Source organism: Haliaeetus albicilla, chromosome Z (assembly GCF_947461875.1).
Source record: "Haliaeetus albicilla chromosome Z, bHalAlb1.1, whole genome shotgun sequence".
NCBI classification, from domain to species: domain Eukaryota; kingdom Metazoa; phylum Chordata; class Aves; order Accipitriformes; family Accipitridae; genus Haliaeetus; species Haliaeetus albicilla.
Window position 1 is genome coordinate 40,578,305 of NC_091516.1, and position 14,378 is coordinate 40,592,682.

General features: G+C 42.5%; 1 protein-coding gene across 7 annotated transcripts in view; it reads right to left on the reverse strand.

Annotated features, from left to right (window-relative positions):
• ZNF462 (zinc finger protein 462) overlaps positions 1–14,378 on the reverse strand; it is a 96,427-nt gene that overhangs the window by 17,762 nt on the left and 64,287 nt on the right. For all 7 annotated transcript variants that reach the window (XM_069776729.1, XM_069776730.1, XM_069776731.1 and 4 more), the window contains 2 exons: positions 5,386–5,650; positions 721–857 (listed from right to left, as the gene is read on the reverse strand). In XM_069776729.1, the coding sequence (XP_069632830.1) occupies positions 721–857; positions 5,386–5,650 (402 nt within the window). The remainder of the gene's footprint in view (positions 1–720; positions 858–5,385; positions 5,651–14,378) is intronic.

Consider the following 14,378-nt stretch of genomic DNA (forward strand, 5'->3'; position numbering starts at 1 on the left):
CCATCCCAACACATGGCTTTAGATTTCAGCAGCCAACAGACCATCTACAAGCATCAAGTGTGATAGCTATGGGCAGGAATCCCAGCCCAGAGAGCCCAAACAGCTGTCTCTTCTGAGCTAGCAAGCCCGCAGTTAATAGAATATAGAAATCCCTAATCCCACTTTTAGCTGGCTTTAAAGAAGGGAGAGGTGGAGATAGACAAGGAGTCTTAAAGAAAACCAAAAATATTATAATTCTTATTTTGATCCTAAGAATGCTGAAGAGAAAAAAAGCAAGCAAGTAATCAAGAGATATTGTGGGGCCTCTGATTAGTTGATATACCTTGTCACAGAGTTTATGATAGTAAGGCCTTTATAAGACACATAAGCAGGAAACAACTGCGGCCTAGATCAGAGCTGTAAATTAGGGCCTCTTGCTAAACAGGTGTTTGATGACTGTTAACCTCTCTAGAGGAAAAGCTAAAAACAATTTTAAATCTGCCCTGTTTCAGCACTGGCTAACTTTGAATTTTACAGGAGATAAGTAAGATGCATCATTTAGAAATGAAACAAAAGATACTCAAGGGCTGATGACTTATTTAACGTACTTGTCCTCATGTACAGAGAGGGGGAAATTTAATGATATACAGAGAGGAAAACTTAATGAAACCAGTCTGAAAGACAAGGGTGTTGTTCAGCATTCCCTTCATCAGATACAGACACATACGGCGATATTGTTACCTCTGTGCAGAACTATATGGTCAATCATGTTGCGTTTATATTTGGTGTGATATAGGCAAAGAGGACAGCGAAGGTCTTTGGGTCCTTCCTCAGGAACTGCCGAATGCCCAGCTTCCACGTGCATAGTAAAAGCAGATCTGTGAAACAGGAGGGAGAGATGGAAGCAGTCAGAAGAGGTGTGCAGGGAACGATGAAGTGTCACAGCTCTATAAGGGACGTGTTGTGTAAAATGGTACAGATACCACTCAGCCTTGTCTTCACAGTGCCACATGGCATTTCAGTGGAGCTATTCACAGGAGTAACACATGAGCAGAGGTATTTGCAGGCTTGTATCCTCAAGTAACAAACATTCACTCTGACAAGATATTCTTTTGCATGGGTTGCTCTATAGTCACATTGCTATAGTTAAGATAGCAAAAGAATTCCCATCATTCATGGTCATTATTTGTCTTCAGGATGAAATATTCAGTGTACTTTCTCTGGCAAAGATTAAATTTTTAGCAAGTTGAAAAAAATCTATCTACTGTTCTGGACCTGCAGAGGTGAGGACAGACTTATTTCTGGAGGCAGATAATGTCCTTAACCATCTCCGTCTTTGTAGGACAAGCCCAAAACCAGCTAAAATCTTTAGATTTGGGATACAAACCAGACTTGCGTTCACAGTGAGTTTGGCACTGAGTAGTTAAATTTTAAAGCATCAGCTATAAGGATCTGAAAACCCAAGATTAAGAATAGTCTAGTTATTAATGTGGAGGAATGAATGAATACTCCACAGTACTTTTGAACAAAAAATTTCTTGCTGGCATTACATTGGCTGCATACTTAAAAGTTGCAAGAGACATGCACGCAGAGGAAATTAACTGTACACCAATTTAACCACAAGCTCAACTACTGAAATAAGAGGCGTCTGTAAACTTGGGGCACTTGGTCATTTTTTCCTAAAGCAGTGGTAAAGCTTGCAAAAGCTAAGGAGCTTGCCACATTGAACTAGAGTTAGAAGTCTCTTTGAAGTTCTTCAAGACTGTTAGCTTGACACAAAGCAATTTCCTAACACAACTGGCTTTGGGCCCAGCTCAGTGATCACTGAATTCTACAGGTGTATTTCTATCGAGTTCAGTGAGTGCTTTCATGCATTTAAGTTTCTATGGTAAGTTGAAGAGGGGATTGGTATGGGGTTTTTTTGCCCCCTCCCCCTTTTTTTAAAGACAAAAACCATGCTGTGTTTCTAAAAGAAGCAAGATTTAAACCCTGAATGTTTGAGACACCACATGACACTGCTAATCCCTTATGCAACTATGAACGTGTGTAAATGTTGCTTGATTTAAGATGATTTCATTTCACTTCAGGTAGAAGAAAATGGCACTTGCAAGACACAAACAGAATGAACAGACCTGGCAATTGCTGGTAATCTTTAAGAGAGATAGCAATCAGGATATAAAGCACAAGCAGCAAATTTTACCATAGAGGCAGCAAGGGGCTGAAGCAACAGAGGCTAGAGACATGAAACTAGAGGTTGCTCTTGTTTGGATTCTCTCAGGTTTGTGCTCAACATTTTCTTCCAACAGAACTCCTCCCCTTTATCCAGTCATACTGCTTACTGTGACCAGTCTCCTAAGAACTTAACAAGTTTGAGGCCTCAAATTCAGCTGAGGGTGTTATGCTCGAGGGTCTAGCATATCAGGAAGAAATGATGAACAGCATAGGTGCACAGGCCTTTATTTTCCTTACAGAACAGCAGCTAAAAACATACACATGAACACACATAGCACCGAGTTTTTAAATTTTGCACATCTAATTGGATTTCTGAAATGTCTCTATATGCTGTCAGATATACTAGAGAATGCTTTGCATTTCAGCTAGATAGATGGTGGGAGAAATAAAATTACATGAGAGAGGTTTTTTTCAGAAAGGTGATATAAATTCTTCTGTCTCTGTAGGACACTTGATTGTTCCATGCTTCATATCGATTGCACCAGAAAATTACCTTATTTTTGTAGAGAAGATTTGCACAACTGAGGATAAGGATAGCCCTCTACTTGTCTATGCTGAGGAGGAATTACTACCTGTACCATTTCCTCCAGCAAGTAAATTGTCACCCCACTGGACCTGTTGTTTGAGAACAGAAGGACTCGTGGATGATGTGATGGTTGGAGGCCATCTTGGGCATAGCGATCATGAAATGGTAAGAGTTTTCGATTCCTGGAGAAGTAAGGAGGGGGTCAGCAGAACTGCCACCTTGGACTTTCAGAGGGCAGACTTTGGCCTGTTTAGGGGCCTGGTTGACAGACTCCCTTGGGAGGCAGTCCTGAAGAGCAAAGGAGTCCAGGTAGGCTGGACATTCTTCAAGAAGGAAATCTTGGAGCAGGAGCAGGAGCAGGAGCAGGAGCAGGCTGTCCCCAGGTGCCGAAAGGTGAACCTGCAGGGAATAAGACTGGCCTGGCTGAACAGAGAGCTTTGGCTGGAACTCAGGATAAAAAAGAGAGTTTATGACCTTTGGAAGAAGGGGCAGGCCACTCAGGAGGACTACAAGGATGTTGTGATGTTATGCAGGGAGAAAATTAGAAGGGCCAAAGACCAGCTAGAACTTAATCTGGCTACTGCTATAGAATACAATAAAAAATGTTTCTATAAATACATTAGCAACAAAAGGAGGGATAAGGAGACTCTCCATCCTTTATTGGATGTAGGGGGAAACATAGTGACAAAGGATGAGGAAAAGGCTGAGGTACTTAATGCCTTCTTTGCCTCAGTCTTTAACTGTAAGAGCAATTGTTCTCCAGGTACCCAGTCCCCTGAGCTGGAAGACAGGGAAAGGGAGCAGAATGAAGCCCCCATAATCCAAGGGGAAACAGTTAGTGACCTTCTACGGCACTTAGACACACCCAAGTCTATGGGACTGGATGGGATCCACCCAAGGGTACTGAGGGAGTTGGCAGAAGTGCTCACCAAGCCACTTTGCATCATTTATCAGCAGTCTTGGCTAACCAGGGAGGTCCCAGTTGACCAGAGGTTAGCAAATGTGATGCTCATCTACAAGAAGGGCTGGAAGGAGGATCCAGGGAACTACAGGCCTGTCAGTCTGACCTCGGTGTCAGGGAAGGTTATGGAGCAGATTGTCTTGAGTGCCATCATGTGGCATGTACAGTACAACCAGGGGATCAGGCCCAGTCAGCATCGGTTTATGAAAGGCAGATCCTGCTTGACTAACCTGATCTCCTATGACAAGATGACACACTTAGTGGATGAGGGAAAGACTTTGGATGTTGTTTACCTAGACTTTAGTAAACCCTTTGACACTGTTTCCCACAGCATTCTCCTGGAGAAACTGGCTGCTCATGGCTTGGACGGCTGTACTCTTTCACTGGGTAAAAAACTGGCTGGATAGCCTGGCCCAAAGAGTTGTGGCAAATGGAGTTAAAGCCAACTGATGGCTGGTCGCAAGTGGTGTTCCCCAGGGCTCAGTACTGGGGCCAGTTCTGTTTAATGTCTTTATCAATGATCTGGATGAGGGGATCAAGTGCACCGTCAGCAAGCTTGCAGATGACACCAAGTTGGGCAGGAGTGTTGATCTGCATGAGGGTAGGAAGGCTCTGCAGAGGGATCTGGACAGGCTGGATCGATGGGCTGAGGCCAACTGTATGAGGTTCAACAAGGCTAAGTGCTGGGTCCTGCACTTGGGTCACAACAATCCCATGCAATGCTGCAGGCTTGGGGAAGAGTGACTGGAAAGCTGCCCAGCAGAAAAAGACCTGGGGATGTGGCTGACAGCCAGCTGAATATGAGCAGCAATGTGTCCAGGTGGCCAAGAAGGCCAATAGCATCCTGGCTTGTATCAGAAATAGTGTGGCCAGCAGGACTAGGGAAGTGATTGTCCCTTTGTACTTGGTGAGGCCACACCTCGAGTATTGTGTTCAGTTTTGGGCCCCTCACTACAAGAAAGACATTGAGGTGCTGGAGCGTGTCCAAAGAAGGGCAATGAAGCTGGTGAAGGGTCTAGAGCACAAGTGTTATGAGAAGCAGCTGATGGAACTGGGGTTGTTTAGCCTGGAGAAAAGGAGTCTGATGGGAGACCTTATTGCTCTCTACAACTACCTGAAAGGAGGCTGTAGTGAGGTGGCGGTCAGTCTCTTCTCCCAAGTAACAAGCAACAGGACAAGAGGAAATGGCCTCAAGTTGCGCCAGGGGAGGTTTAGGCTGGATATTAGGAAAAATTTCTTCACTGAAAGCGTCGTCAGACATTGGAACAGGCTGCCCAGGGAAGTGGTTGAGTCACCATCCCTGGAGGTATTTAAAAAACATGTAGATGTGGCACTTGGGGACATGGTTTAGTGGTGGACTTGGCAGTGTTAGGTTAATGGTTGGACTCAGTGATCTTGAAGGTCTTTTCCAACCTAAATGATTCTATGATTCTATGATTCTAAAACCTACTGTAAGGACTTACTGTGCTTTCGTCTGCAGCAGATGGTACCAGCTGTTGTAGGAGAGAGGAAAATGGATTACATGGATGCTGCTGTGATCTGGCATGGCATTTCCTATGTTCCTCTCCCTGGTCAGCAGTGGCCATGTTTCTGTTAGCTACAGCCAGCTCTCAAAGATCTCAGAAGTCTTTTCAAGTGCTAAAATACCCCTTATGAGTTGAGTTTATCTGTTTTGCACAGTACTTACTTAAAGCCTGTATAAAAGGAACAATCTTTGCACTTGAAGAGCTTCTTCCCTCCGTGTTTGTCACGGTAGTGACGCCGAATGCTCTGTATGTAACCCGAGGAGAATTCACAAAATTCACAGTTAAGGATGGCTTCCGTTTTTTCCACTCCTGCAGCACTCCCAGAAAGTGGGATTGGGCTGATGTTGTTGTTGTTCCTGGCCAAAGCTGCAGACTGGTAGTGGTTCAACTGCTGCTGAACATCAGGAGGCTCAGAGTATGAAGAGTCTGTAGAAAAACAAGAGGGAAGTTGTTATTCCAGGTGGATCAACAAATCCAAAAATGTTTGAGGCCTGCTCCAGCACCTATTGGCTTTTAGAGGGGTTGATCAAGATGTTGGTTATGAAATCCGCCGACAGCTTTCTGAAGGGTTAAGAAAAAGAGGTGTAGCACTTCTTAATCTAATCTAATGTGTATTCTACAATTTAAAAGGTGATCAGTATAAATTATGCTCTTTAGATCTGATTTGGGGAGGAAAGAAAGTGACAGATTTAAATTTAAAGTAGTCTAAAAAGAAGTCTGGTTTTAAGACACTTAATTTGTGAAGGTAAAGCACATTAATCATACTACCAAGTGTTTATGTGTTTGGTGCATAAATCAGACCAGATACTCTTAAATATCTTATGCCAGTTTACACCAGATGAAAGTACGGCACAGGATACACATAAATAGCCGACCTAAAAGGGAAAAGAAAAAAAAAAAAGAAAGGAAAAATAAATGGATACTCTTCCTTACTCATTCATGGAATTATTTGAGAAACTCACACCAAAAGTTAACTTTAGCGAAATGATACAATTTTACTTTGTCACACTTGAAGCAGTCTTCACAAAAAGTAAATTCAAGTTCTCCTATCTGATGATGTTTGAAATGAAATCATTGGGAAAAAAGATATTTCATCACAAATTCCAGTAAAGCAAACTTCTAAACCGCATTTCCTTAGAAGCTGCTAAGTTTTGCTATACTGAGAAAGAGATCTCTTTATACAGATATGTCTGTATAGATGCATCCCTTCTAAAACGCAGCAGAACTGTGTCACACCATTTTAATGGCATGTGGAGAAACACAGTCGAGATGTCTCAGTACTGAAACTGAAAGCTATAATACTTTAGTTGGATCCCTCCAAAAAGGAGCGGGGGAGGGTGGTGTTGAACCTTTACCAACACACTGCTTGAATGTGGAGGTTAGGAATTCATCTGCTTTGTCCTATATAACCCACAGCTGCCCATGAATGGCACAAATGAAAGCAGATGAATAAAGCACAGATGAATTTCAGTGTCACTTTCCTGAAAAGAAGACAAAAGGCTCTTTTCTTTAGCTTTCTGGAAGAAGGGAAAGGGTAAAGGGGGGGGGGGGGGAATGGAGTCGGGATACAGACTGTACCAGCCACCTCCTGCTTTGATGGGTGCTTCATTTTCCGAAGCTTAATTCCCCGAGGCTAGATATGTAGGAATTCTCTAACAGAGGTACTTGTGGGAACTTAACACCATCCATTCTAACCAATTAGTACAGAGAAACAAAAGGCAAACAGGCCTATACAGCACTCAGTCTGGGGACTTCTCCACCTGCCTTCAAAAGAGTAAAATGCTTGCTTTCTTTTCTCACTACCGCAGAAGGGTGTTATACATGCCTGAGAAATGAAAAACAAACTAACAACAACAACAACAAAAACCAAAGACACAAACAAAACACGAGCAGGAGATAAATGTCTTCAGGCTCCCCTGGCTTCATCACCAGGTGTGCAGCAAAGACAAAGGCAGACACATGAAAGATTCTGGTAAAATGAATGAAATACTTTTTGGTTTTCCTATCCAAGCCTCATGAACTGAGGCTAGATTACAATGAAGCATTTATTATCTCTCATTTCCACCACTTCTACAGCAGGTTTGCTAACCATGAGGGCTCACAGTGAGCTCCACCCATTGTGTTTGAAACAGGCTCCCCATTTCCTTTACTTTGGCACCAAATGGGCCTGAGGAGCTGTAAACTTCTGCAGAAGTCTCTTCTCCCTCACAGGCAGCAACTGTGCTCTCACCCTCTTTTGGAACAGGACCTTGAGGCCCGAAATGATGCATGGTTCAGAGCTTGCATATCTGCAGCCTGGTGTCTGGGCTATCAGGTTCAGTATTTAGGAAAGCTAAAGTCCTGATAGAATTAAATCTGGCCAGGGATGTCAAAGGCAACAAGAAAAGCTTCTGTAGGTACGTCACTGATAAAAGGGAAAATGTGGGCCCTCTCTGGAAGGAAATGGGAGACCTGGTTACCCAGGACATGGAGTAGGCTGAAGTACTCAATGATTTTTTTGCCTCAGTCTTCACTGGCACTTGCTCCAGCCACACCACTCAAGTTGCAGAAGGCAAGGCAGGGACTGGGAGAATGAAGAACTGCCCACTGTAGGAGAAGATCAGGTTTGAGACCATCTAAGGAACCTGAAGGTGCACACGTCCATAGGACCTGATGAGGTGCATCCACAGGTCCTCAGGGAACTGGCAAATGAAGTGGCTAAGCCACTATCCACCACATTTGAGAAGTTGTGGCAGTCTGGGGAAGTTGCCACTGACTGGAAAAGGGGAAACATCATGCACTTTTAAAAAGGGAAAAAAGGAAGACCCAGGGATCTACAGGCCTGTCAGTCATACCTCTGTGCCCTGCAAGATCATAGAGCAGATCCTCCTGGAAACTATGCTAAGGCACATGGAAAATAAGGAGGTGACTGGTGACAGCCAACATGGCTTCACTAAGTGGAAATTGTGCCTGATAAATTTGGTGGCCTTCTACGATGGGGTTACAGCATTGGTGGATAAGGGAAGAGCAACGGATGTCACCTACCTGGACTTACGCAAAGCGTTTGACACTGTCCCACATGACATCCTTGTCTCTAAATTGGCGAGACACAGATTTGATGAGTGGACCACTGGGTGGATAAGGAATAGGCTGGATGGTCACGCTCAAAAGAGTTGCGGTCAATGACTGGATGTCCAAGTGGAGACCAGTGACAAGTGGTGTTCCTCAGGGGTCGGTACTGGAACCCATGTCAGTGACACGGACAGTGGGATCGAGTGCACCCTCAGCAAGTCTGCTGACAACACCAAGCTGCGTGGTGCAGTCGACATACTGGAGGGAAGGGATCCCATCCAGAGGGACCTTGACAGGCTTGAGAGTTGGGCCTGTATGAACCTCATGAAGTTCAATAAGGCCACGTGCAAGGTCCTGAATATGGGTTGGGGCAATCCTAAACACAAATACAGGCTGGGTGACGACTGGATTGAGAGCAGCCTTACAGAGAAGGACTTGGGGCTACTAGTGGATGAAAAACTTAATACGAGCCAGCAATGTGCGCTTGCAGCCCAGAAAGCCAACTGCATTCTGGACTGGATCAAAAGAAGTGTGACCAGCAGGTTGAAGGAGGTGATTCTTCCCCTCTGCTCTCATGAGACCCTACCTGGAGTACCGCATTCAGCTCTGGGGCCCCAAACATAAGAAAGACATGTACCTGTTGGAGCAGGTCCAGAGGAGGGCCACAAAGATGATCAGGGGGCTGGAGCACCTCCCCTGTGAAGACAGGCTAAGAGAGGTGAGGTTGTTTAGCCTGGAGAAGATAAGATTCTGGGGAGACCTTATAGCCTTCCAGTACTTAAAGAAGGCCTACATGAAAGATGGGGAAGGACTCTTTATCAGGGAGTGTAGTGATATGATGAGGGGTAACAGTTTTAAACTGAGAGAGGGTACATTTAGATTAGATATTAAGAAAAAATTCTTTCCTGTGAGGGTGGTGAGACACTGGAACAGGTTGCCCTGAGAAGTTGTGGACACCCCATCCCTGGAAGTGTTCAAGGCCAGGTTGGATGGGGCTTTAAGCAACCTGGTCTAGTGGAAGGTGTCCCTGCCCATGGCAGGGGGGTTGGAACTAGATGATCTTTAAGGTTTCTTCCAACCCAAACCATTCTATGATTCTAGGATTCTATGAAAACCAGTGAAAGCAGTGGAAAGATAGCAACTGACTTGAGTTTGCTTCCAAACATGCGTTTTAGCACACAGCACAGAATGAACTGCCAGCAAATAAGAAACAGATGGTGAGGTTGAGGTTTTGGATTTCTTTATTTATTTTTCAAAAGCAGTACCTGAGAGAAGGACTAGGGAAGCAAATCCACAGCACAGAGCAACAGCACTGCCTTAAACTGGCAGAGCACTCCTACATGGGCACCTTCTCTATTTCCAACAACTCTGCATGTACTTCAGTGCTGGGCTGACTGAAGTTGGTGATCAAATATTATAAGAGCCTTCGCATTTATACAAGCCTTGAGCTGCTGTGCAGCGAACTGCTGAACACCTTCTGGCAGTGTTGCTGCAACAACAAGATGCCTTGATGTAAGAGTGGAGAATGAAGGAGAAAGAGAGCAGAACTTTTCCCCCAGAACTGACCAACAATTGAGTCATGGCTGTACACAATTCAAGTTCCACCTCAGTCTTTTTCCTGCACCTCAAACACAAAGGATTGGGAGCACTCTGGGAAAGTTTTACAACCTTGGCCTGGAGCAGGAAGAGGGTCTAGCCATCCATGTTTGGAAAAAAGTAAAATGGCCTTAGAAGCCTACATCAAAGTCAGAAAGCAGAAGAAAGACATTAAAAGAAGCAAAGGTAAGAGTTAAGAGAATTAGTATTCAGTAATGTAAAACACAAAGGCAAAGAGAAAACATGAAGGGGAAGAAAATGAAGAAAAATGAAACACCAGGAAGTACTGATTATAGGTTAAGGAAAAAAAAGGCATTTTTTCCTTTGAACAGCCTCGAGGCAGCACAAGAAAATAAAGCATGCTCATATATGTAATGCAAGGAAAGAAAAAGGAATAATTAGCCCTGACTGATTTAAAACAATAAAACAAAAAAAAACCCACACCAAAACCACCCGAGATCTGTTTTTAAAAGTAATTTTATCCAAAATGAATGGAAGGACTTCGCCGTGCAACTCCAAAAGCAAGGTAAGTCATGGGACGATCTGACGTAAAAGGAAGGACACCTACAGTCATACCAAGAGGCAAAAATTAACAGTAATTGATGTAGTAAAAAATGGAAGAACAGTACCAATGCTGCAAATCTCAATTTTGAGATTTCACATATCACATCTGCCTACAGACTACCTGTACAGGAAGAATAACAAGGCTAGCTAGTAGTGTAAACCCTGCCAGCACCTACAGATCTAAAAGGCCACAGAAACTACACTCAGTATACAACAGCATTCTCAGATCCAAATGCGGAAATGACTAGTTGAAAGGAAAGCAGTAGAAATGAATGTCCACATGATGACTCATCAGCACAGCCATACCTAAATTACTATTGTATGCTGGTAATAATACGTAAGTCTTACAGTGTCTCTGCATGGGGTGAAGAGAGACAGCATTTCCAGAGTGCCTAAAACACTTAAATGCCTGGTAAGTGATGTTGCCACCCTGAAAACTTTATTCAGAGTACAGACACAAAGACTGGTACAATGAGTCTGTCAACAATACTGGAAGTTACTACCTCATCCAAAAAAGCATTCACAGTCTCCACTACAATGCAATACAATGCAATCATGAAGATGCAGCTTGATACATACCTGCATACCTTGGGATCATGCACTGGGGAAAAATATACAATGAAAACCTACTACAGAAGCAAAATGAAAATCTAAGTTTTCATGGATCCTCTGCAGCATGTAACATGTTTCAGATACCTAAAAGAAGAAAAACTTGGGAACTTTTCAGAAGAAAAGAGTAACTAAAGATTCTGATCTGAATACATAAATTTACTCAGAAATTAAATGATGTTTTAGTTATTTGTAGGTATTTTCAGAGCTACTGATGAACATGTAGGCAATGGCAAAACACACTAAAACAAGACACCTAAATGAAACAACAGACCAGAAATATGCCTGGACATGTCTAGGTAAGAGACACTGAGCAGCAGTTGAGAAACCAGAGGAAAAAGTACCTATTAAAGGAAAGAAATCAGACCATTGCTTCATCCTTCTAGGGTGAACAGAACCAGACACTTCTAACACAAGCATTTGCATGCCTGCACAGTGAGGGACAGGGATGGAGGGAGAAACACTGTTCAGCAAAAGCAACTCTTTGAATACACTGGATAGTGAGCTCACTGCATGTGCAAACTACTAATAATTGAATAGCTTTATGGCCAGAAGGAGACAGTGGGAGAAAAAAATGAAGATGTCATGCTTTCCTGGTACATCCACATGGAAACATCAACCAAAGTCAAAAGAGATCAGCACTTGTATGACAAATGAAACTGGGAAAGGGGATGTTTGAATCCTGAGATAAGAAAAAAATCAAAGAGAAGGTATAGATAACAAGTGCTTAAAAACGCTGGGGGGGGGGGGAGGGAATGCAGTAACAATACAGGCCTAGGATGTTATGGATCTGTGAGAAAATGTACTAAAGACAGTAAAAGGAAAATATTTGGAATGCTACTTAATTTTCTCTGAAATTATTCACATAAAGAGAAGATTCCTACAATGAACAACAGAAAAATTCCAAGGTATAAGATAAGTCTGAGTGGAACTTATGACATTTAGGAACATAATCCCTTCTGAAATTCAACAGGACTCAAAATTACAAACTCACTGAGTAGTAGGATAGCATATAGTCATGAATGGCAACAGCTTGAAAAGTGGGAAGGTGGCAAAGCAGGGTGTCATACAAAGATTGTCAAGACTACACACAGTTGTTCACTTTATGCCATGCAGCACTGACCTGGAAGGAAGAATATGTGGGAGGGTGAAATGTTCTGCCAATAAATTAAGCTGAGGGGAGGGGAAGATAGAGAAGACTAAGATTCAGAGGGATGCAACAAAACATTCATGAAGAAGCTTAGGGAACCATGCAGTACAAGGAAATTTTATTCACTTCATGTTTAAAAACAGAATATGAACCTACTTCTCTACCCAAATTCTGATTTCTACTGAAGAACCTTTACATTGCTAGGATGTTGTGAATGAGATGTAACAGAAATAAACTTTGTGTCATTGTTTGCACACTCCAAAACACAAAAGAAAAGAGTCATCACAGAGGAAAGAAAATAAAACCCTGGAATAAAATTGCCATTTAAAGGATTTACACCAAAAAAAAACCCCCAAAGCCCAAACCCCAAAACCTTGTTGGAGGAATTTATTTCAGCTTTATCTGCAAAGGCCATTTCTTGGATCATTTTGGACCAGCTTTTTGAGAAACATATTACATATATGTCTAAGACTCAGAAGAGGGCAACCGGAAAGATATATGGACTATGCAAACTTGTTTATTCAAAAGAGGTGAGAAACTATATCAGTGTTTCTTTATAACTTTGAATTCCCTTTTGAGCTATGTGCACACCTATCTCTGAATGGAACTGAGACAGGATATATGCTATGCAGCTTCTTGTACTAACATCAAAATCATTTCAAAGGGACATAAATTTCATCTAAGAAGAAGATAATAATGAGTAATTTTATCTTCTGAATTCCTTTAGACAGAGAGTCTCATACTGCTGCCTACTGAAGAATCTTGGAGTTGAGATCAAGGAGAGAGTGGCTACAATACTCTGTGTAACAGATGCAAAGGAAACCAGTAGGAATAGTAGGACTTAGGAAGGACTAACACAATTGATGAAGTTAAGTTATACCATATTATTTCCATCAGAAGAGAAGGGTTGGTCCAAGAGCTCCCCATGCCCTCCTATTTTTGAGTATCCAGCACTACCAGTAATTCCTATTAGTGTTAGCTTTTGAGACAGGCACAAATGTTCACGAACACTGCCTGAATCATTACCCTGCTCTGCTAAAGCTGTGATTTGGAAGGATCCGTTTTAGGGGTCAGGAAACACTTCATCATGTAGCCATTTAATTTCTTGCTATCCCTTCTTTGTCATCTGTCCTCCCCACAACAAAATTTCTTTCCTGGATTCAATGCAATTTAACTTTCCTACAGTTCTTTGGGTGGCTTGGCCAATTACTAGTCACATTTAGGCTGCAAACAACCCCCTCATCATAAACTAGGCTCTTTCCGTAGCTGCTCTACCACTTGCAACCTTTGCAACTTCAGTGCCAAGCCACTAGAACTTTCTAACCCCACCAGTTGCTTTGCTCATTGCTGTTTTTGCTTGCAACACAGAGATGATGTGTGGGGACTGCATTGTGTTTCTGTTGCTCTGGCATTCATGTTATTTCACCTCTGTTCATCCACTGTTCACCTTTGTTTATCCACTGCCTTCTCTTTAAAGAGTGCTTCAGGCTGAGAATCTGCTGCCACTGGCTTATACCAGGTGGACGGTTCAAACTGTTAGTCATGTTTCAACCCTATATTCTTATAATTTGTTATTCAAGGACTAAAATTCCATTGTCTAAAAACAGAGTGGCACTTAAACCAAGAATTCTGATACATGTCAAACACTGGTATGTCCATGTGCTTATATATTTCCATAAAATGCATAAAATAAAAAGTTGCCTCAGTATTCCATATTCTGTTGAGCTAAACTCAAACCTCATAAATGGAAGTGAACTTACAGAAGAGAGGAACACAAAAAGATCTGCAAATAGCTTTAGCAAGAGACTGATTTAACCAATCTGCCAAAAGGACTTACTGGTAACAGGTTCTCTTCTGAATTTACAAAGATTTCCTACTTCAATTGATTCTTCACTCAGACAGTAATCTACAGAGCAATTTTTTTTTTGGCACTGGTAGCTGAACCATTGTCATGCTATTATGCTCCATGATTTCCTTCTCATTTTTAAGGGTAATTCATCAGATATTTTTCAGAAGCACTCCACATTTTCTTTTCTATTGCTCTGGCCCTCTAAGTATTTGTATTAATACAAACACACAGCCACAAACAAACATCCTGCTGTCACCTAAATGCTCACTTGCATCTAAGCTTGAAATGAAGAGGGGAAAGAAATCCAGCTTTGTCAAGTGCTACGTTTTTGCGTT